Source organism: Nasonia vitripennis, chromosome 3, assembly GCF_009193385.2.
Source record: "Nasonia vitripennis strain AsymCx chromosome 3, Nvit_psr_1.1, whole genome shotgun sequence".
In the NCBI taxonomy this organism is placed as follows: Eukaryota; Metazoa; Arthropoda; class Insecta; order Hymenoptera; family Pteromalidae; genus Nasonia; species Nasonia vitripennis.
The window spans coordinates 22,793,938-22,817,308 of NC_045759.1; the positions used below are offsets into that span (position 1 = coordinate 22,793,938).

General features: G+C 50.6%; 3 protein-coding genes across 10 annotated transcripts; 2 read left to right on the plus strand and 1 right to left on the minus strand.

Annotated features, from left to right (window-relative positions):
• Positions 1 to 462: 462 nt before the first annotated feature.
• On the plus strand, positions 463 to 9,473 carry LOC100121297. The gene is made up of 8 exons (XM_001604850.6): positions 463 to 749; positions 6,196 to 6,376; positions 6,644 to 6,775; positions 7,091 to 7,402; positions 7,462 to 7,659; positions 7,750 to 8,184; positions 8,248 to 8,502; positions 8,645 to 9,473. Exons 1-8 carry the CDS (start codon positions 699 to 701, stop codon positions 8,662 to 8,664), a joined length of 1,584 nt encoding a protein of 527 aa, XP_001604900.3. The 5' UTR covers positions 463 to 698; the 3' UTR covers positions 8,665 to 9,473.
• Positions 9,474 to 11,254: 1,781 nt separating this feature from the next.
• Positions 11,255 to 17,665, plus strand: LOC100121316. Of its 3 annotated transcripts, none has more exons than XM_008205355.4 (6): positions 11,255 to 11,530; positions 12,940 to 13,326; positions 13,607 to 13,892; positions 14,138 to 14,756; positions 15,052 to 16,058; positions 16,318 to 17,665. In XM_008205355.4, exons 2-6 carry the CDS (start codon positions 13,146 to 13,148, stop codon positions 16,361 to 16,363), a joined length of 2,139 nt encoding a protein of 712 aa, XP_008203577.1. In that variant the 5' UTR covers positions 11,255 to 11,530; positions 12,940 to 13,145; the 3' UTR covers positions 16,364 to 17,665. The 3 variants fall into 3 exon arrangements, with proteins under 3 accessions (XP_008203577.1, XP_031783641.1, XP_031783642.1); XM_031927781.2 differs by having other exon boundaries at positions 16,578 to 17,665; XM_031927782.2 differs by having other exon boundaries at positions 11,269 to 11,530; positions 13,384 to 13,892.
• LOC100679837 lies at positions 16,442 to 23,186 on the minus strand. Of its 6 annotated transcripts, none has more exons than XM_032598218.1 (11): positions 23,066 to 23,186; positions 22,292 to 22,610; positions 22,064 to 22,233; positions 21,775 to 21,995; positions 21,351 to 21,705; positions 21,074 to 21,280; positions 20,889 to 21,008; positions 20,593 to 20,826; positions 20,089 to 20,317; positions 19,811 to 20,016; positions 16,442 to 19,584 (listed from the first exon to the last, which is right to left on the minus strand). In XM_032598218.1, exons 1-11 carry the CDS (start codon positions 23,085 to 23,087, stop codon positions 18,203 to 18,205), a joined length of 3,465 nt encoding a protein of 1,154 aa, XP_032454109.1. In that variant the 5' UTR covers positions 23,088 to 23,186; the 3' UTR covers positions 16,442 to 18,202. The 6 variants fall into 6 exon arrangements, with proteins under 6 accessions (XP_032454109.1, XP_032454108.1, XP_031783639.1 ...); XM_032598217.1 differs by having other exon boundaries at positions 20,089 to 20,332; XM_031927779.2 differs by having other exon boundaries at positions 22,882 to 23,130.
• Between the last annotated feature and the right edge of the window lie 185 nt (positions 23,187 to 23,371).

Here is a 23,371-nt window from a genome sequence, read left to right on the forward strand (position 1 = left end):
CCCCATGAAAAAAAAGAAGAACTTGACGCTAGATAGCACTGTATAAGCGTATATCTATAGAGAGAAGTTGGTCTAGTAAGAGTCGATGCGGATCATCACAGGCGTTATTTATCCTCGTGGCTGAAAATTCAATTAAATTCAGATTGCAGCGACTATAGGGTTCGAGTCGTGGACATCGGTACTATCCATGCACACCCCTATGTACACTCGGAGAGATAAGAAAAATAATAAAATCGGCATTCCAGCCAATCGAACGCGCGCACCTGACGCTGCAGAGCACACACATAGGAGACTCGTGTCGAGGAAGGAAGAATTACATCAGAGAGCGGAATGGGCCCCTCCGAGCTGTATAGCGGCGGGGCCTTTTCTCTCTCTCTCTCTCTCTCTCTCTCTCTCTCTTCTTCCTCTCCTTCTTCGCTCCATACCTTATACTCGGCTGCTGCTGCTGCTGCTGTTCGGCTGCAGTCGACAGTGTACTTTCAGTCATCGGCGCGCACGCGTGCTGGAAACACATAGCTATACAACATACGCACCAGTTTTATACACGTATATACGCGCGCGCTTTTTGGCCTCTGGTTTATCATGTACGAGGAGGCTGCTGGATGACGGATTTTATCTCTTTTTCTCGCGCGTTTATTTCGATCGGTATATAGACACAGTTTAGTCATCCTTCGTTCTCGCGATTGATACCCGTGAGGATGATACTGAGAACGAGAGCTGCGTCGGTCTTCTTGCTGGCGGTGACACTGGTAAGATTCTTTTTTGCCCCTTATAACGATCGCTCATTCGTTCGGGGTGTTTTTGCCGGTTGTCGCGGTGCGATTGAAATCGGGATATATTTAGAAAGCTGTTCTCGATTTTTTATACATCAGCCTTGCCTATACACAGTAAAAATAATGAATTATATCCCTCTCTAAGCCTTTACACTCCAGACCCTTAAGGGTCGGCGCATCAAACTGTCGCCGCGCGCTGGTAGTAAAATCCACTTCGTATAAATAAACATTAGACGAGACAGCGCAGTACGACGCGCGCGCGCGTGTACTTGCACAGATAGAGCGAGAGAGAGAGAGAGAGAGAGAGAGAGAGAGAGAGAGAGAGAGAGAGCAGCGGTACACAGCACGCCGCAACTTGCTAATGATCGATTTTATCACGTCGATGCGTTTCTTCTTCTCCTCCTCCTCCTCCTCAACTCTGCAGCCAAGGCTATAGAGCCGCGAGTTCAACAAACGCCGGCGTTTATTTATAAGTATCGATATCTATATTATACCGGCCCCCCTTTTAAAACGCGAAATCCACTACGCGACGCGTATTCGAATTAAACGCGGGAAAAAAAGGCGGCGGCGATGTTTTATGCGAGCGCGCGCGAAGAAATTTTTCAGGCTCCCGCGGACGAAGAGAGGACATAAAAGGTGTGTGGACTTGGTAATGAGAGACGCGCCGTGTGTACGTGTACTTAGACCGCTTGATGGATTACTGAAAATTCTCACGTACGCCGTGCCGCCGGTGTCGTTAGACCCGAACAAAAATCTATCGCGAAGCTTCTGCTGCTTCTATTTTGTTTTTTTTTTTTTTTCGAAAAAGTTCGTAGAATTATATGGAGTATTCGCGAAATTAGGTAACGTAACGCGATGGGCATAATTATGCATCGAGTACTATAATACCGATTTTTTTTCGCGCAACTCTTGCGCAACCGCGTCGACTCGATAACGTAATTACGATCTATCGCAAGAGGAGATATGGTTATTCAACGCGAATATAAACATATCGGATTTTGCAATATTACTTACGGCTAGCGAAGACGCCACGTACATATAGCTCTTATCTGTCCTCGCCCTAACAAACCCATCGAACCGGTTGGGGGCTGCACTACGACACAGATTCGCGCCGGAAAATAAAATCGCGCGTACGCGAAAATTCCATAATCGTAAAATCCCCAGCTGTATGGTATAACTCTTCTCTCGCTCTCAGCTCTCTCTCTCTCTCTCTCCTAGAGTTTAATCACGATAATGGGACGACTTCTCTCGCGACAATTTGCAGGCAAACGAGCGAACGTATAGAGCAGCTGACCCGCAACTCGATATCGCCGCCCTTCTGGCGAAGGAATTCCTCGGGCTGTAGTTTTCTTGGCAAAGTTGCTGCAGGCTGATGTGTCTTTGTTTTTTTTTCCCCCTCATTCTTGGCTATTGGCTTTTGCTCTATTTTCGCCGCCGGCCTTCGGTCGTCTCCCTTTCGGTGTATAGCAGACGGTGATGGACAAAGGGCTCGAGTAGTTTATTTTTTCGGATAGTATAACTTTGACTTTTTTGCCTCCTCGACCGCATAATTACACGGCGATGCCACCCACGCGTTTCGAAATTTCAAAGTCAACGCGCAAGAACACCGCAGTCGTTTCATTTCGGAATACAAGCCTCGAAGACCCGTAATTTCCTCAGGCGACTGATATAACGACGCGTCTCTCTCTCTCTCTCTCTCTCTCTATAACACAATACCTTCTTCCATATGTACATACGCACGCGCGTGCGCTTTTTCCCCGCGCATATAATTGCTGAAATCGAGATGCCACCGAGAGCACACACGCGGCTTCCGCGTCGGCGTCATATATATATATATATATTCCCGTCTCTCCTCGCAACAACACACGTGGAAACTGCGAATATTACACCTATATGCGCAGTGCGTACACACAGAGCGAGCATCAGCGGCGGCAGTTTGCGGTATCCGCGAGGTAATTACGGTAGCTCGGCGAGCTTCCGCGGTACGCGGAAAATATTACACGGGGTATGTACTGTAACTCCCTATATATGCCGGCTGCGCGTAATCGCGCGCGCAAGAGAGAGAGAGAGAGAGAGAGAGAGAGAGTATATAAGTATACAGCTCTAATTGGATTTTTCAAGCGGGACATACGCGCGCGCGCGCGCGCAGCCGTCGACGCCTCTGTGGGCTCAATTATACACATTGTTTTGATTTCGCCGCGACTGATGCAGTGGACGCAAAAAGGGGAGAGTCGAGTCGAGCGTGTAATCGCGGATATATGCGTGCGCGCACTTTTTTGGTCAATGCTCGCGATTACGGATATGCTAGACGCGATTAAACGTTTGTGTGTTTATCGTATCGTGAGTTTAGAGAGCCTGTAATGTCTCAATGCGCTGCAGGCTTACTTCAAAGACTGAAGAGCCAAGCCGCTTTTCTCTCTCTCTCTCTCTCTCTCTCTCTCTCTCTCTCTCTCTCTCTCTCTCGTATAACCGTAAATCCCATCAGAGCTTTTTTATCGCCTCACCCCAAGACGGACACGACGAAGAATGCCCTCGGACGACCAAGTTTTTACCAAATCGGAAATTCAATCTCGCGAACGAACGCGCGCTCTAATGGAATATCCGATGTGCTAATCGGACTTTTATTATTCCGAGCCGCTTGAACTCGATCGACGCCGGCGCCGCGTTACAGCGTGCTTTTAATTAAATATACCAACACAGGGGCTGAGTTAACAGAGTGAATAGCGCCGAAATTAAAGCAGCCATTCACTTGTGCTAATCCGCATCGTCCACACGCTCCGAAAAAGAATAATAATATTTCGAGGACACACTACCTACACACGCGTGTCGCGTATATGTAATTAGCCACAATGGACTCCTTATACTCATCCTTATGCACATATTGAGCTGCTCTCTGGCTCAACTACTGCAGCTCGTCTACGTACACAACGCAGCCGCTCTCGGCAAACAATAAAACGCAGAGAGCTGGGCTACACAATGGCTCCTTTGCGCGAAACTGCGGCCCCCTTTTTCTTTATCAGCCGTACGTGTCCTTTGCTTTTCGGACCTATAATAAAGACCTTTCGGTCTCAATAATACACACCGCACACGCTTCCAACGGCGGCGAGGATATTTGCATACACATATAATGTGCAGTCAAGGCGCGGATGTATTCCTGCAATATATGACTGTTAAATCTCCTGCGGTGCAGTTCTTCACCGCCTCGAGCGAGCGCTGCAATTTCGCGCGTGTATGTACACACACTCTGCGGCAATTGTCGTCCGCTAGCCTATCTATACTGTATACGCAGCTATATAACATAGCGTAATAATGGACATTTCGAAGCGCCGCGCCCGGGATAGCGAGAATATTGCATTACCTTTCTCACGCTACTTTTTCTCTCTCTCTCTCTCTCTTCCCATCGCGATGACCCACTCGCGCGACAACGGGGATCTTACGGTTTCGCGTAGGTCTATAAAACTGTGCTTCGCCCGCGCGGAGGAACGGATACGCGTGAATTTTCGCCGATTGTGCGTAGGCGTTTGCGCCGATGTACAACGGTTTTCTTTTTTTTTCTTTTTTTCATTGAAGTAAAATCGCGATTAACGCGCCGCGCTTTCCCGCACACGAAACATACTTTCTTCCGAGATATAATCGCTCCATTATAATATCGATCGTTTTAAAAGGCGCAGCAATGCGTACACGAATTGCCGAGCACACATCTCTCGGCCGCTTAATAATTAACGAGAGCCGCGCGCGCGAAAGTATCGATTATCGCTTTATACACGCACACTATATTTTTTCCCTCCTATACACTCCGATACCCGCGCGCAATTTCCGCAGAAGCGTTCAAACCCCCCCCCCCCCCCCCCACCGCGCGCATTATTAAGCTTCATTATCAAACACGCGAACAGATCAGCGCGACCAGATAACATTCTAAAAAAATGCATCTGGAACGTTTTCGCGCGTATATTATACACCCGCGTACACGTCCTACGTGCGTATAATAGGGGCGAGAGAGAGAGAGAGAGAGAGAGAGAGAGAGAGAGAAAAAAGAATCGGCAGAGCCATTGTTCCGAGGAAGCCTACAACAATAGCCCCCGCGACACTTGAAAAATCCGCGATCAGTTAAGGCTTCACGGATAGGCCTCAATTAGCGGATTAACGCGCTGCGTGTCACTCGAGGGAAAGAGAGAGAGAGAGAGAGAGAGAGAGAGAGAGACCTGCACACTATCAGATATCCAAGGTCAGGCCATTATAACGCGTGCGCGTGTACCTGCAAGGGATCGGAAGCAGAAACGGCTTTTCCGCATTGCGCGCGTGAGAATGAAGATACGCGTCTCTCTCTCTCTCTCTCTCTCTCTCTCTGTTCTCGCTTAAATTAACGTCGTTACAAGTAATTAAGCAGATAGCGCGCGTGCTCGAATATACTCGGGCTTATTATGCCGCTGGAAGAAATGAGCCGCGGGAGAGACTGCGCGCGAGCGTGTTTATAGTTGTCGTAGTGGAAAAAGGGATGGTTGCGCTTTTTGCGCTGCGTCTTTCGATTTCTACGCGGCCGTTCGAGCTATGCGGAATGACGCCGGGAATCTTCTTTCCGAGAGAGAGAGAGAGAGAGAGAAAGAGGAATTTTAGCCGTTTTTACTTTCGGAATGCCTCGCGTTTTCGTCGTTAAAGTCGCGAATACCTGCGCTGTGTATGTGTGTTGGATGATGCAGTGCGCGGGTATATTATGTGTACGAATATATATATACGATACGAGCAGCGAGAATTCGGAAAATTTATCCTAATATAGCGATGTGAGCGGCGGAGGAATTCGCGCGGCGAAAAATATACGGCGGCTTTGAAAACGAAATTCCGATAATGTACAAAAGGGACAGTAGATAGACACATATCGGATTCCGAAGCTCGTGCGCTTGTCAGCTGTTGTAAATATATAGTGGGCTGCGCTTTTTCCAACTCGAATGGAGAGAAAGGAGGAACTGCGCATTGTCTGCAGCTCGTGGGAAAAACGAATAACGGAGCGATTAGTCGAGTCCAGAAACTTGCGGTCGGTCTGTATACTCTCTTTGCGGCTTCGTTTGTTTACGCTCTAGAATTCTATAAGGTTATCGTCAAAATCGCTGACGAATGAAACGCCGATAATTCACTCTAATGCATTAGCGGCAAAATCATTGCACTCACTCTCTCGGTTCGCTCCGGACATCGCTCGTGATTGTTCACGCCAGTATGAGCTCGAGAGCGGCGGGGAAAAAATTGCCGGTTGTAAAGCGCGCGCATATAGCCGTAGCAGGAAGCGTCCGTTGCGTCGGCTAACGTTATTAAAAGTGGTTATTTTTTTTTCGCTTATGCAGACCCTCGTATGAATATTGCTCAGGCTCGTTAGCGCTTTGATTTGCTCCGCTGTAGCGGTTCTTGCAATGTGATGATGTTCGATTTTCAGGCGACCTGCGCGTCGTCGAGGGCCCAGGAGGAGCCGGAGGATAACCAAACGCTGAAGCTCGGCGACGAGTGCAACCGGGACAGGGAGTGCGAGGCCAGTATAACTCGGAGCCAGTGTCTGCTCGGCTATTGCGCCTGTCAGCCCTACTTCGCCCAGTACAACGCGACGCACTGCGTGGAATGTACGATGAGTTTTTCTCTCAGCCTACTCAATGCATGTTTTATCTTGCGCCCTGAATTGCCCGTGGAACGAGTATAGTGTATACTATACGGACATAGTCTCTTATCCTTTCTCCCACGTCCTTGTCAGCCACTTCCCGAGCTCGACGCACACGCGATGGTAAACTAGCGCGGGTAATTGAGTCCGGAACGGCGACTTTCAATTAAAACCCGATTATCGAATCTGCGGTGTAACCTGGGACTGATACTTTTTTAATTGCTCCTCGCAGCGACTCTTCTGGGCCACAACTGCCTGGTGGACGAGCAGTGCTCGCTGAGGGTCTCCAACAGCAGCTGCAACGACGGGCTCTGCAAGTGCCAGGATGGATTCCTCCAGTACCGCAGCCACACGTGCCTCGGACGTGAGTATTTTTGATACGACGAGAGCGTTATTTTTCCAATATATATATAGTCTGCGGCCAGCGAGCTCAAACGCTGATGGCCATAACCGCAAACGTAGATTTATACGTCCGTCTGCGGCGAGAGTTTGCGGACGATTTCGCGGAGAGGAAGGCCGGAAAGCCGCATTGGAATTATTCCAGGGGAGTTCGGGATCCGATAGAGCGACCGGTCAATTATTTTCTTAATAAAATTTAAAATCCTCTTAGAGCCCACCCAGTGACGCATCGAAAAGCAGGCGCCACACCCTCTAACGCACAATTGTATAACTCGAACAGCGGCAAAGGTCGGCCAAGTCTGCTACAGCAACGCGCACTGCAAGCTCTGGGACAGCGACGCGCACTGCGACTTTCTCATTCCGGATCTGTTCGGCCGGTGCCAGTGCACGGCGCCGATGCGCCAGGACGGCGAGGTCTGCCGGAGAGACCGACTCGTGCGGCCGTTACTCATCCCGGCGCCTTCCACTCCCCAACCGGCCAGACACAGCGACAACGAGGTCGAGGACGACGCAGGCGCTCAACAGGAGCCGCTCGTTAACGCGCTCAGGAGCAGCGATCACAGCACCAGGCCGACCGACGAGGATGACGCCGGTATAAGATGAGACGCGCATAATCATTGCTGTACCGATTGACTAACTTGTTCTACGCAGGTGCCCAGTTGTCCTGGCTGCGAAACGCGACGATGCTCCTGTCGACCATTGCGCCGACGCAGCTCATGCCGGTCAATCTCGTGACGAGGCCGTCGCTCCGGGCAGAACTGCAGCCGAACGAACTTCCGGAGGACGACGCCATTGTCATCGAGGCGGCAGTTTCGGAACTCCTGCAAACTAGCACTAGTTCCAGCACAGGTACGCATTAACGCGCTCGACCGGCCGTTCGATTGACTGCGCTAGTTCCCTCAACTCTATATATGCTAATGAAAAGAGTCTAACGATCAGCCACAGCCCCGGTGAAAAGCGACCGGCACGAGAGCAGCGCCCTGACGGCCATCTCCCTGGGCCTGCCCTGCTCCTGGGACCTCGAGTGCCAGCTGGCGGACCGTCACTCGCGCTGCATCGAGGGCCTCTGCGACTGCGCCCTGCGGGCCGGTAACGGCACCTGGTGCAGCGCCCGTCGCACCGGCTGTCTTCCGGGCAGCTTCCAGTGTCGCGCCTCCGGGGCTTGCATCAGCTGGTTCTTCGTCTGCGACGGCAGACACGACTGCAGCGACGGCTCCGACGAGGAGTGCACTCTGGGAAGCTCCCAGTCCAGGTGTCCGGCCCAGGCGTTCAGGTGCCAGAGCAGCGCGGTCTGCGTCTCCAGGGCGGCCCTGTGCGACGGGGCCAAGGACTGTCCCAACGGCGAGGACGAGGCTGGCTGCAACGATCGCAGGAGTGAGTGTAGAAGTAGAGTGTAGTAGACAGCGAGGATTAAAAAACAATGCTTGACGTTTGCAGAGTGCCCGGAAGGAGCCTTCCGCTGCAACAACGGCCAGTGCCTGCCGGCGTACGAGTTCTGCAACGCGGTCGTCTCCTGCCGCGATGGAAGCGACGAGCCCCGAGGCGCCTGTCGCACGCGAAATCGCAGCCGAGTATCCGCGCGGCACTGCCCTTTCAAGTGCGCCAACGGACGCTGCCGCTCCGACGCGATAACGTGCAGCGGCAAGGACGGATGTGGCGACAATTCCGACGAGACCAGCTGCAACGTTTGCAGTGAGTATTGTACTTGCAACTACATTTTCATTTTTCCTTCGAACTTTCTTGACCAATGGAAAATTATCAGATTCGCTATTGAGCAATTAAGTAGTATTTCCGAAACACTGCGGACTGATCAAATCTGATCCTCTTCTTGCAGAATGTGCGGCGGTGCTGTAACTCGGCTCCGACGTCGAGGCGGCCGAGTCGCCTCTGGAATATTTTCGACACGTCCGCGCGACGTGTATTCCCGCACCCGATGACCAAAGATCAAACCAGCCGGACGACTGAGATGACTTTTTCCTCCTTGATTTTTCGTCACCTTATACACGCCACTTTCTATATGTAGAGCGATAGAGCCGCCTGTGCCAAAAAGAGGAGATAACGAAGATCAGATATCTCGATTATGTTATCATTACTGTGCGAAATTTTTTTCACTTTCTTTGTATACTGCATCTCAACCTTTTTAATCGGGAAAAAAAGAAGAGCTAAAGATAAGGATTAGGAGGACATTTTTCATTAGAAAAATGGACTGTCCAATCTCGCGGCGGCGACGCATGTGAATTCCGAGTCGGCAAATATTTGATGAATCAATGAATTTCCACGGAGCGACTATCAGTTTTCATCACTTTTCCATCGCAATACAATAGAATACATCCGTCCGACTTTTCACTCGCAATCATTTCTCTCTCTCTCTCTCTCTCTCTCTCTCTCTCTCTCTCTCTCTCTCTCTCTCTCTCTCTCGTATCGATGCATATGTGTAGAATATTAGCGAACGAGAGGAACACGCCCACGCACACTGCAATTGACCTGAAATAGCCAGTTATATGCGAGCAACGATCGATATCACGTAGTGCTAACGAAAACACAAGATTCTATTGTAGAAGATTGATTTATACGATAATTATACAGCGTCTGCTGCGTTCAACAGACTCGACTCATTTGTATTTTTAATAAGAACAGCTCATATTATATGATTATACACAAAACGTCGTACTTTACTTATACCTCCTTCCGGATCCTTGAAAGTTCTGCAACAAACAAGAGACATCAGCAGCGTTGGAGGGGAGCAACAGTCAGGTGCGTCACGATTCATCGATACACACACACATACTCGAGCTCGGCTCTACAGCGATGAACTTGAAGCGCTCTGATTTAGCCCGCGCTTCGATTTTTCTCTATTTCGCTTTTTTTACGATTACGACCCCTTCTGCTGCTTGTAAACTCGAATTGCCAATCCATCAGAGAGCGATTTTCCGACGCGTATAACAAACAGACCGTTTTTAAATACATCGCGTCCATTTCCCCTCGCGAATGGCCGCTTTTTCATTTCTACTTTAATCAGAGAGTATTCGTGCCAGTGTAAAACCAGAAACGCTCGAGGGCCAGCTGCAGACCAGCGGCTTTTCCTCCTCGCGATCATTGTGCGCGTGAGCTTTCGCCCGGGCCAGACTGCCTGCACTACTATACTCTTGTCGATAATCCTCGACTCGACGCCGGATTAACGACGCTGTCGCTAGAGATGTTTTAATGGGAGAAGTTGAGGCGTAATTTTATTTTAATTACGACGTAGCTATTGATCGCGGTTTCGAACGCCGAATCGTTTTGATAACACGCGCCTCGTCGATATAGATTAGATAAAATTCGACATTTATTCGTTATCTCGATGTATACGATGTAAGATTTTACAGCGATATTGTCAAAGCCCCCCCCCCCACTCGTGTATGCGCAAGGCTTAGACTACAGCCTATTACGGTCTCTGGTTACAGCGGAGGTTGAAAAAAAAAGCATCGCGAACAACTCTCCCATTATCCTACAGGTGCGAAATATTCATACCCGCGACAACGTGTGTAGTATTTTCACATCGCGTCACGAATTGCGTAGGAAAACGTCGATGTGGGACGCTGAAAAATAAGTTAAGCTCGTAAGCTCTGGGCATTTACAAAGTCGTTAGTAAAGTTTTAATGAATGTTCCGCGCGCGAGCCTGGCCGATTTAATTAGTTTTCTTAGAATTCAAAAGCTCGAAAATTATGTGCGGGGGAGGGACTGACTAACGAATCTCGATGAACAATCGCGAATTAAATACGAACAAATAATAAATCGAGCCTTGCGTAGCACGGAAAGAAAGTTTAGCGGAGGGTTTATAGTTCTTGCGAGGGTAATCAATGCCGAGAGAGAGAGAGAGAGAGAGCCAGAGCCCGGTTGCGCGTATAACGTAATGAAACAATTCCCCGCGAGCCGCGAGAGTTAAACAATGTCGACAATTTCCGAGCTAGGATATTACTTCATCCCTCGTCTCCTGCGCGTGTTTCTGGTATTTCATTCGCTCTCACGTACGAGCGTTTACTGCACCGTCATCTCTCTCCACGCGTATAATAAAGCTGTTTACGAAGCAGCTCCCAAGGCTATTTTCGCAGACTTAGCGACAAAAGAGAGAAAGAAAATCCATAACAGAGAACAAACGAAAATGAGGTCAATCCAGCGGCTCTCGAAGACAAAAAAGCCGAAGAGAATAGCGAGAGGAGCTTTCAGAGCTTGGCTCGAAAAGTGGCGCACACACGATGCATCGCCGTGTTCCACCCTCCTCTCTCTCTCTCTTTCTCTCTCTCTCTCTCACCTACATACGTACACGCCGACATCAGCAGCAGCAGCAGCTCTATACAACTACCTATACATCGCCCGGTCTCCGGGGGTCGACGCTTGCGCGCGTGCTCTCTCCATTTTGCGGGCGACTATGACTCGGTCTTGCGCACTTCTCGCGTGCACTGTCCGATATGTAGCGGCGCTGCTCGAGCGTTAACGTGTGAGTCGCCTCCCGACCCCCGGCGAGAGCGAAGCTTCGTCACGCTGTGCTGTCGTCCGCGTTTGTTTTGGCGAGATTGTCACGGTGTGTCGCGAGCCTCTGTACCTACGAGCTTGCGGCTGTTATCGATCGAGAGTAGGAGGGGAGAGGATACGTCATGCTGTGGACCGATTTTCTTCTCGAGAGCAGCTGATTCGGGGAGTTGAGAGAGAAAGCTCGATTGACGTGCTTGCACGCTGCAGGTAAGAGAGAGCTTTATTTTCGCTTGACACAGATTCGCGCGCGCGGCCCTGTTTTGGCGAGCTCGTTGTTTGTTTATACAAGCGCTCATACAATGTTTTCGCGGCTCTCTCTGTCTCTCTCTCTCTCTCTGTCAAACATGATTAAACGCCGCGTAATAAACTACTCGAGTCGTAAACTATACAATACGCGGAGTGTTTGCTCGCGGTAAACAGTTCGTTCGATATGGCGTTTTAATGATCGTTCTGTCATATAATTCGAGCGACAAATGTAATTCCGGTTGTGTGTCATTCGTTCGCGTGCTTCGACCTGCGTGTGCAGATTGTCATCGGGGCGCATTAAACTGTTAAAGTTCGCGAGCTTTATGACGATGTACTGCTTGTGATGTTGATTTAAAAATTGATTCAGCCGGTTCTAGCTGCTTCTTGGAGCTGGGAAAGTTAGGATAGTAAGCGCAAGGTCAAGAGAGAGAGAGAGAGAGAGAGAGAGAGAGAGAGAGAGCGATACGTACGTCACACGTGTCTCTGTTTACCTTTTGTGTGCAGGACGTCTGCGGTTTTGGTTTTCGGCGAATTTTATTCTCTGGAAAATTTTTATCAAGGCTGATGGCGTATAAATAATGATCGAAGTCGCTTTGATCGAATTTATCTAATCGTACCTAGACATTAGGATATAAATTGACAACAACGCTAACGGAACGAAGATCTCAATACAGTCCACTCGGAGATTGCGAGGAGGAGCGTAAGCGAAAACTCGCAGCTCCGTCAGCGAGTTTTGAGAAGGTTCTATTTTCTGCACGTAGCTGACGAGCGAATGGCACACAATTTTTCTTTCTGCAAAAGTATTCGAAAGCCGGAATGTCCGGCCCATTTTCAATGCTCTCGAATCGACTATATTTGTACGGAATATCGCGACCCATAGATCTCTAATCTTCTAGGAGAAAAGACGCCACGCAAGTATGCATAAGTCTTTGAAAAAAACCTCTCCGAAGCATAACTCGTATTATATGACGCGATCGCCAAGAAATTTCATTCCACGCCTGCGTTATTACTCGCCGCGTAAAAATATATCGCGGCTACAATCGAATAATGAATCTTCATCACCGCGCTCAACTCGCGCATGAAAGACAGCCGTTAGCGGCCATAGGTTCCATCATCCTCATTATCACCTGCAGTCATTCTTCCAACGACCTGCGCACGTGCTCGTTCAATTATGACACGTTCTATAAATAATCTCATCCGTAACCCTTCGCTAATTCCCTCTTGCACGCATAGTCGCGCATCGATCATCGAGTCCGATTGGAAAGTCTCTCGTTGCGCAAGCTATGAATCATCTCTCGCGGCGATCAATTCTTCCATTATCAGACGGGTCGCCTTCGAAAATCAGCTTATCGTCTCCTTGCAATGCACAGGTGGGTCTAGCTCGAGAGAACAGACAGTCGAATGAGCGTCGCTCTCGAGTCGAGGAAAAGGAAGGAGACGATAAGAGCGACGTGTGCTGCTGCAGTATAGAAGCGAATGGCTGCTCCGCGGAGATGACAGCGACTCGCAAGGGAGAAGGACGAGTGGGCGATGATAGTGCCAGTAGAGGATAGCGCGAGGAGAAAGGAGCTGCGCCATGTGGCTGAAGAACAAGTGGTCCCGACGGGGCGAGTGCCTGGGCCGGCCCCAGGGCCTCGTGCTCCTTCTGCTGCCGGGGCTGCTCGCGTTGACGCTCTACCTTCTCGCCGGCAGCGAGACCTACTACGACAGATTTCAGTACCTCGCCAGCTTTCATGGCTATAGCGCACAGTCCGACGGTGAGTGTGTGCTTTTATTCTTATTGCACTATCGTTATATTGTCTCTTTTCCTGTAGACACTTCCGACAGCGCGCGAGCTTCTCCGGAATCGGGAGTGATGCACCGCTTATCGCGCGCGAGGAAGTGCGATTAAATGTTTTTCTGCTTTTCTGCGCAACAGTGTGGATACGCTGCTAATTTCTGTTTTCTCGCGCGTCCAATAGCTCGAACGTAAAATTAGCGAAAACGCGCTCTAGAATTGTACAACTTCCGCAAACTTGATGCCAAAATTTTACGCAGAGGTGGTCGAGGGCTACCTCGTCTACAACGCGAAATGCCACATGCTGTCGAAGAACCCCCTGGATCCGTCCATAATGAAGCTGGTCAAGCGGGAGAAGTTCGAGCCCTGCTCGTCCACGCCTCCGCTCACCGGCATCTCCAGAGAGTCCAACGGCAGCGTCTATCTAGTCGTTAATCCCGCGATGGCCAAGCATCACAAGGAGCCCTACTGCTGCTGGGCCCCGATCACCAGACCCACTACCGGCCCCGTTCTCACCTCCGACAAGGACTACGATTCCAAAATCAAGTGAGTTTTGTCACGTGAAACAAAGTTACACCTTGTACGTCTCGTGGAAGCGAGAGTCCGCGAGTTGGCAAGTGCGCTATAATGGGCGCAATCTTATCATTCGTGCCATTGTGCTAAATCTGGCGCGCAGTGCAGTCGTATGACGCACTGCTATATACGCCGTCTGTGCTGCAACAGAATGGAAATATGAAACTGCCTGCCGCTCGATAAACGATTTACTAACGCGCGTTTCTCGTCCTTTCCAGCATCGGCGAGTGCGAGCCTCTCAAGGACCGGGTCCTCCTGCCCAAGAGCATCGAAGTGGTGAAGGTCACCTGCACGAAAACCAAACCGACCAAGTCGCCCAAGTCCAAGGTCAAGGGCAAGCTCAAATCGAGCCGCTCGCCGAGTCTGGTCTACGAGAACGTCCACGCGGTTCTGAACCCCGAGCGAGTGAGAGAGCGCCTGCAGAACGCGACGTCCGAAATTAGAGGAATTAATAATAGCACGCAGATAACGTCGCCGCCGCCGCCGCCGCCGACGACGACGACGACTAAGCGCAACCAGCTGAGCGTGCTGATGCTCGGAATAGACAGCGTTTCGCGGCTGAACTTTCACCGATCGATGCCCGCCACAAGGGCCTACTTCGAGGACAGGGGCTGGTTCGAGCTCAGGGGCTACAACAAGATGGGCGACAATACCTTTCCGAACCTCATGGCTTTTCTCACCGGGCAGAACCAGACTGTCGCCTACTCGGCTTGCAAGCCCAAGACGCCTTACGGTCTGGACAACTGCTCGCTGATATGGTACAACTTCAGGGACGCCGGCTACGTCACGGCCTACGGAGAGGATCACGCGACCATCAGTACTTTTAACTACCTCAAGGTGGGTACTTTTTTTACGAGTCACCTGATTAGCTTTTAACGAGAGCCTAGAAGGAAGTCACGCCAGTTGACGGGGTCGAGAATTCGCGAGCGCCTGCATTTCCATAGAAATGGCTCGCAACCTACATTCCCTTATGACTTTCATCTCGCGTACTAGCGCATTAATATTTTCCCGCACGAATTCTTGTACTCGATATGCGACCCAGTTTAACGGCTTCCGTCGCCGCAGCGATACCCCAGTGCGGTTCAGAGAAAGCTCCGAAAGTACGTTGACATTCCATTGTCTGAAACTGCAGGTCGGCTTCGTGGACCCGCCAACCGACTACTACTTACGGCCCTTCGTCATCGCCTCGGAGAAGCACCTGAAGACGAAGCAGCGCTTCGGCGCCAAGTACTGCACCGGTCCCGAGCTCAACATCGACCGGATCTTCGACTACGCCGTGGACTTCGCCAAGAGTTTCCTCGGCAACCCCTACTTCGGCTTCTTCTGGACGAACGGCATCAGCCACGAGAGCATGAACGGCCCGTCCTCCATCGACGCCCACTTCCTGGCCAAGCTCCAGAACCTCGAGAACTCGGGCGTCCTGAACGACAGCATGATCGTCGTGCTGAGCGATCACGGGATGCGCTACGGCGACATCAGGAGCACCTTCGTCGGCTGGTACGAGGAGCGGCTGCCCTTCATCTACGTCTGGCTGCCCGAGTGGTTCCGCGAGCAGGAGCCCGAGGCCTACGCCGCGATGCGCGTCAACCAGAACCGGCTCACTTCGCCCTACGACCTCTACGAGACCCTCAGGGATGTTCTCCAGCGAGCCGGTGGTCAGGCCGTTCCCAGCAGCGGCTGTCCCCAGTGTTCGTCCCTCTTCAAGCCTGCTCCCAAGGATCGAGGTTGCAGCGAGGCCGGCGTCGCGCAGCACTGGTGCACCTGCACGGCCTTCCAACCTAGCGACCCGACCGATAAGGTAGTGATAGAGGGCGCTCAACGCTTCGTCGACCACATGGACGACATCGTCAAGCGCTACAAATCCAAGAAGGGCGTGAGGCTCTGCGCGAAGCCCAGGTTGAAGCGGATCCACAGAGTCAACCAGGTCGTCGACCTAGAACGGAACGCCGACGGAGTCGTGCTCGAGCTGTTTTACCTGCTGGAGGTATCTCCGGGCGACGGCAAGTTCGAGACCACCATCCGCTATCACGGCCCCGGCAACTGGACCATCCGCGACGAGGAAGTCAGCCGCATCAACCTTTACGGGCACAGTGCCAAATGCCTGGACGAAGGCTACAAACAGTATTGCCACTGCACAAGGTAGATCAGACTACTCAACCAGATCCAGCTGCATGTTGTTGTGCTCGTTTGTAGGAATCATTACTACTACTATTCTTATTATTCTTATTATTATTATTATTATTATTATTATTATTATTATTATTATTATTATGTTAAGATAGAGAATATTTTTGATGCATGCTCCAGTTGTGTGTCGCCTGCTATCGGGTTTGTAGTAATATAAAATTGTATATACGATGATCCACCATCTCGAGCTCTTCGTTAAATTCTTTTTTAGTCTGGACGCGATGATGGGTGCGCTCATGGACGTGGCGCGAGCCTGACTTCGGAGGCTCCTCGAGAGAACGCGGAGTTTTTGAGTATTTGGATGTAGGTGATGCAGTATATAGAAGTTAGCGGTAGACTGTTATGGGTGTTTTATTTACAGTTCTTTGTTATTTTGATAGCGATATAGCGTGCACAAGTAGTATCTTTTCTTACATTATTCGTTAATTTCACGCAACTTGTACACTTACAACCTGCTGACGAATTTTCCAGCGACGAACAATAGCAGAATCTAATAGCTTCCTCAGATGTGTAGTCTCTCTGTACCCGAAATTATCCACAGAAGCCAAGATCTCAGCCAAGGAAAGACTCGTGCATCCAAATAGTCAGAACTCTTCAGAAAGTGAACTCTTTGTATGATTGTATATGTACCGCGAATACCTACTACTTCTTCCAGTCCTGGGGGTATTTTACACAATGTAATAGGACTGACCTTATAACGCCGACTATTAAATTGTAAGCATCTTTGTAAATACGTGTAAAACGACCAGGGTCAGGATGACCGCAGAAAGCAACGCTAGATAGGAAAGTAAGTGACGAAGTTCACACTATACGACGCGACGAAGAAATGCCAATGAGACATTATAGGTTTCTTACGCTTAAGTATACATACGACATAACGAAATGAGCTTATATTTTATAAAATGTTTTAATATACATAAGCGAGACGCATGACACAGACGTGGGCGTCATTTGGTACTCTATAAAAGTATGATTATATACATTTAAGACCAAGTTTTTATGTTGACTCCGTGTTACTATGCTCAAGAATAGTGTGTATTATAGGGCGCATAAGGCTTGTAAGATTTTTAGTCGAAAACTTTGTGTTCTTTACGTACGAAATGAAAGTTTATGATGGTGCAATGTAATTGTTGTATATCGAGTAAGCAACTAGAGGTATGAAAGAATTCCTTCGTTTTGTAAACGTAAGTGATAAAGACTTCCAGTTATGCATTAGTTAAAGTACTTCAGTATTTTAATATACTTATCATATCGTTGATTATTTTTCTATTGCGAAAGTATAACAATTGTTACTCGTTACCATATTATAATTGTAAGCTTAATTAAATTTGAAGAAAACTTCTACTAGTTCATTTAACGGTATATGCTGCGGTGAGCAAATGTAAGTCAAACTACGAAAAGCGCATAATGTGTAAATAGCCGTTTATACAGCGTATAATATACATTGTTGATATAAATTTTTATAACAAGCCCATAGGTGCGAGACGATCGAACGTTTGTCAAAATGTCTACTTTTCACGCCTGAGGTCACTATATAAAGAATGTTGAAATAAACTATATTCAGTGCAAAATTGATTTCTCCCTCATTTTAGTGTAAAATTATCTTTTATTCTTTTCACTTAACACAAGCCTTCGTATTCGACGTTTACAATGACTTATTACAACTGATGAATCACAGTCAAAAATGTCGGTTTCTTGCTCCAACCTTAATCAACATAGAAGTCGTCTTAACAACCATACAAAAAACATTTACAGTTTTTGAATTGTCATTGCAATAATATATATTCGCTAATTGAGTGTTTTTAATACGAATCGTGATTACAGCAATTCATACAATTTTACATTCTTTTGTTACAAAAATAAAGCACTCGTTTAAGAGATCATGACCTTACACAGTAGAAACGGAAGATCATATCTTTGGATACTTTCCAAAAATGTATATTATAAAAAACTTTAAATGTGAATCCGCATACCTCACAGACGATGTACTACTCAAAATAATTTTCTTTCCATTTTGTATTAGTAAATGGTAATCCTTTTCCATTACAAAAATCAAACAAAAGATAGAACGAAGATCAATCAGTGTGGGCATAATTTCACTTGGCTAAATTGTCGTCGGTAGATCGCCAGACGCGAATCCTGGTCGTGCCGTCTCTTGAATCCCTGCGGCTGAGGATCGAGGACGACCTGGATGAACCATCTTCGCTTCCGCTGCTCTTTCTGTGCTTCGGCGTGCCGAACAGCATGACAGCCATCGGCCAGCTCCTCTTCTTCCTGGCTCCGGATTTCTCGTCCGCTCTGCCAACGGAGCTGGCTCCCCTCTGGGCCAGGAACGAGTCCAGCACCCTGATGCTCTCGTACAGGCTGTCCAGGTCGTAGGTCGAGTAGTGCCTCGTACCCGCGGCGATCTGTTCCATGAACCTGTTGGGCGTAGCCTTTGGGGTGTTGGCCAGGGTTCCCGGTCCCAAGATACTCGTCGTCTCGGAGACGATGTCGAAGTCGTCGGGCAGTCTCTCGAAGCTGCCGTAGGTGCTGATGTTGGTAACTTTGGTGCCGCTGCTGTCTCTGGAGCAGATCGACAGTTTCCTCGGAATGCAGCCCTTGCTTCTAGTCTGGTGACAGGACCTGCCGAAGGTACCACAGGGGGTCGAGCAATTGGTCGAGATCGAGCCGGGGACCGAGTCCAAGCTCGTCGCCGCTATGGCAGAGCTCCTGCTGTTGTTCGAGGACCTGGAGCCGGCTAGCAACCTGATGATCCTGCTCTTGGCACAGGGCGAGTCATCGATGGAGTTCCTCCGGATGACCAAAGCTCGGGACTCAGAGCTGGAATCTTCGGGATTATTGAGCAGCAACGCCGAGCCGCTACTGGCGCAGCCACAGGCACCCTCGCAGGAGCACGCGACTATGGGCCGGCGCTCGGCGCGCTCAGGGTCGTCCTCGTCCTCTTCCTCGGGCTCTGCCTCCTCGCGAAGCTCCACCGCGACTGCCTCTTGGCGCTGCTCCTCCGACTCCAAGCTTTCGGCCTCGATTGGTACGACCACACTGGCGCATCCGCTGGCGCACTCGCTGCTCGTGCTCGTGGAGGCAGCGCTCGACCTCGCTGACTGCGCCGGACAAGAAGCAGACGCTTGAGACGGGACTAACAGGCGCGGGGTCACGAAGGACGAAGACGAGGATGCGGCGACCGCGCGCAGATACGCACCGAGCGCACTGTTCTCCACCGGGGGCGGCGGGGCGTCCACCGACGTCGTGGAGGAGACGTGCCGATCGGCGTTGGACGGCGAGTTGGAGGCCGCCCTGGAGGTCGGCAGCGAGCGGGAGAAGGAGCCGCTGTTGCGCAGCCAGCTCCGACGAGTCTGGGCGTCTCTGCAGTCGCCTCGGCAGAGATGCACTCGTACGGGACTGGTGCTGGTGGTGTCCGAGGAGTTGGTGTTGATGGTGTCGCAGCGCGCTATCGGCGGGACGCTCGAGGTGCCGCCTGAAATTTTTTCGGTTTTCAGTTGAGTGACTGGTGGTGAATTCCGGTTACACGCGGATTATGCAGCGGAGGATCTCGTAACGCTTTTGAAGTGCTTCCCCTCAAAGTTTTGAAGTACTAAGCTTCAACCTTGAAGTACGATTTTTGATACAGGTAGAAAATCGCTTCCGGCTTTGCTTATGATAAGGCGGCACGTGTCGATTACTCAATAACGTTGTATACTCACTGGGTCCGGGCAGAGGCTCCGCGGTGTCGATGGAGAAGTTTCGCTGGAGTGTACCAGGTGGAGTAACGTAAGGTGGCGGCGGCGACTCTGGCACGGACGGCTTTTCCATCGGGTTCGGCATGATTGCTGTCATCGGGCCACTGCGGTTCGCCCTCGCGCCGTCCTCGTAGATGTTCAAAGTCAGCTGCTGCTGCTCGTGCTCGCAACTGCGAACGAAATTCAATTCCGTGCCAAATCTACATCTCAATGAGCCGCTTAAAAATAAAAAAATGTCTCACGAGCACTGGCTGGACGGTATACTCCTGCTCCTTCTGCTGTCCCTCGTCGATCTTTGCTTCTTCCTCCTGGTGTTGCTCCCATTAGAGCAGCTCATCGACGCCGCCGCCGTCGTCGTCGCCGTCGTCGTCTCGTCCTCCATACCGAGCTTTATGACCTCGTCGTAGTTCGGCGGAGCCTCGTAGACGGGCGGGTCATCCGACACCGAGATCTCGTCGATTCGCGCGCCGTCTGCAAGGTTGTGCACTGCCGCGAATAAGCGGAGCGAGAGACAGACAGAAGGGGACACGCATTCGCAAGCGCAACAAAAAAGACCGAGCTCAGAAGCGAAATTTCGCTTAGCCATTGTGTGCATTAGTATATAATCGGAAAAATAGAAATGATCCAGTTTTGCCATAATTCAGGACGATCATTCCTTATTTTTCCCGATCAGATTGTCCGGAGCGTCAGTTTTGTCGTGTTGGTACGTTGTGGACAGCACAGTTTGCGAAGCTTTGATACCGTACCTAGGAGTTCGCTGATGGTGCGCAGACGGGATTGAAGTTCCCGCTGCTGTCTGGCCCTGGCGCCGACCCGGTACAGCAGGATTATCAGTGCGGAGATGAGGACTATGAGGCCGAGACTACTGGCCACGAAGACGAGAGTCGCCGTTTTGAGATCGGGGTACCGGTCGATTTTGGGGAAGTAGTAGTTGGCTTTGCTCTGCTGCCACTTGCGGTCCGACAGGCCGACGTCCCAGTCTGTAGCATCGGGAATTCGCTGAATTAGTCCTGTTAAGAGTGTACACTCGGTATCGACTTACCGTGTAAGCAGGTCGACGGCTCGTCGCTGTTATCCCCGCAGTGGTCGAACCCGTCGCAGTTCAGCTGACTGGAGATGCACCGGTGGTTCTGGCAGAGAAAATCCGAGCCCGTGAAGCAGTCTAAAATCAAGCCCATAACAACATCTGAAACCGTCGTCCCTTATCGATATCCTCCTGTGTCTTACCCATGTAGCTGAAGGCCGCGTAGGCTATCGCCAGTCGCGAATTCGGCCCGAAACTTCCGCGAAGACTGACGTGGAAGCCGCTGGTCACCGGAGCCAACTGTTCCCGCAATCTCGGAGGCTGCAGTTGGCTCACCGGATGGCGCAGGACTTCGAGAGGCATCAAGGCTGAGGTCGGTCCTTGCTTGATGATCAGCTCGGTGTTTCCAGCTGTCACCGAGCAAAAATCCAAGATTCATACATAAGCAGCGGGACGACAACAATCTCTTACGTCACCCACCCATTTCTGCAAAAGTGATGACCTTGAGGTACATGTGGGTCTTCATGTGCAGAAAGCTCTTGGGCGGCCTGATGAGCCAGACGCAGTCGTAGGTCTTGACGCCCTCGCCCACCATGTCCATCATGGTGATGGTGCCGCCGAGGTTCTCCACGTAGCCGCCGCAGTCGGTTATGGGATGCGAGTGCTTGTCGTACAGGTGGACCGGGACGAAGGAGTAGAAGGCCTTGTAGCCGAGGCCGGTGCCGCCGTTGGCGTAGAAACGGATCAGGAGCGATGGACCAGTCGACACGATTATGGGCGGACGGAAACGGGCGCCGCTGCTGACATCCAGCCGCTGGCCGTTCCAGTCGTAGAACTGTAAATAGCGATGAGTTATATTACTCGATGAAGTTTTTCGCTCGATGCACTTCGATCGCTTTCTCACCTCCATGATGGACACAGCGGCGAGCTGAAAGTCACTGAAGAGTACTCGGACTCGGCAGGACGGAGCCTCGGTGGGACAGGTGATGATGTACTCCATTCCCAGGTCTCGTGGATAGCGCGAGGGAAAGAACGGCGATGTGAGGATTCCACCACCGCCGCTGTTGTTCATCGACTTGGACATCTCGGTCAACGAGTTCGAGCCCTTGAGGATCAACCGATTTCCTGTCGGCGACGTTCAGAACGATTAAATCCCTCATTACACACAATAACACAATAATACAATTCTTTACTTTCTGCCGTGTACTCCAGGGCGAACGCGTGCTTGTGGGACTGGCTGTAGAGCAGCGCGATCGACAGCGTCCTGGTGTTCGATCGGTAAGAGATCGGCGCGTAGTGTCCGCAGAACGGCGTCCCGGAGACATCCTCGTAAGGCGGTTCCGATATCCAGACGTAGTCGCACCTGATTCACAACAGACATCAATACCCCGTATAAAAGAAAATCAACGTCGACCTCTCACCTGCAGGGACTATCGATCGTCATGCTGCCATCGCCACAATGATGCAGCAGATTGATGCTCTTGAAGGTGAGGGTGATGACGCACGAGGGACAGGTGACCAGCTCGAGGCTGCACTGGTCGTGGCTGCTGTTGGCGGTGTAGGCCCGGGAGGTGTCCTGACGCGGCGAGTTTTTCACCAGCGAGACGTTCGCCGCGTAGAGGATCCCCTGCTCGCCCAGTTCGACGTAGAGCCGGCGACCGTTATGCGGGCCGCAGATGTCCTCGTTGCGCACAACGTCGGCGAACGAGGCGCTCAGCCAGGCGACCGTCAGTAGGATCACTGTGAGACATTTTTTACCTTTTAGTTCATCGATTTTTCCGCAGGAACGCCTCGATGAGCGGCGCGCTAATCTTCGAAGCTAGTTAATGACGATCGAGAAAGGCTTCGTTAGATTGGACTCGTTAAGCACAGCGGCAGACATCGAACTCTGCGATGCCGAGTCGAGTACTGCACTGACTCAGCATCGCAGTCTCGTGTATAGGTCACACTCGAGTTCACGTCGCTACAAACTACGTTAAACAAAGTCAATAATAATACAAACGTCGTTTACACAGAAAAAAGTAAGTAAACATAAAAAAGTCTTGAATCGAGGTGCAAACTCTCCTGGAGCAAACGAGGCCCTTAAAACTCGGCGGCCAACCGTCGGCGAATTTCATCTCTCTCGTTTATTGTTATTACTATGAAAGCACAGAACTTCAATCGCGCTGGAGCTCAGCCGAGATCGAGCAACTCACCATAGCGGCGGCACTGACACATATTTCAGCGGCAGAGGCTTTGGCCGCTCTGGGACGAGCTCCGAAACCCGCGACATTCGCTTCGCCCCGACGTCGTCTAACTTCGTTAGGTCGAGCCCCGGCGACGGCAGCGGGGATAACTCCGCACATCTACGGCATCCGATGACGAAATCACTGCTGCTGCTGCTGCATACGTGTATCATTATATATGCGGAAAGGCCGCCGAAGGGCTTGTTCGTGATGATTACGTAAGGAGCCACTGCATCGCAGCGGCGATTTCGTAGTGTCAACATCGATGTATAAGTC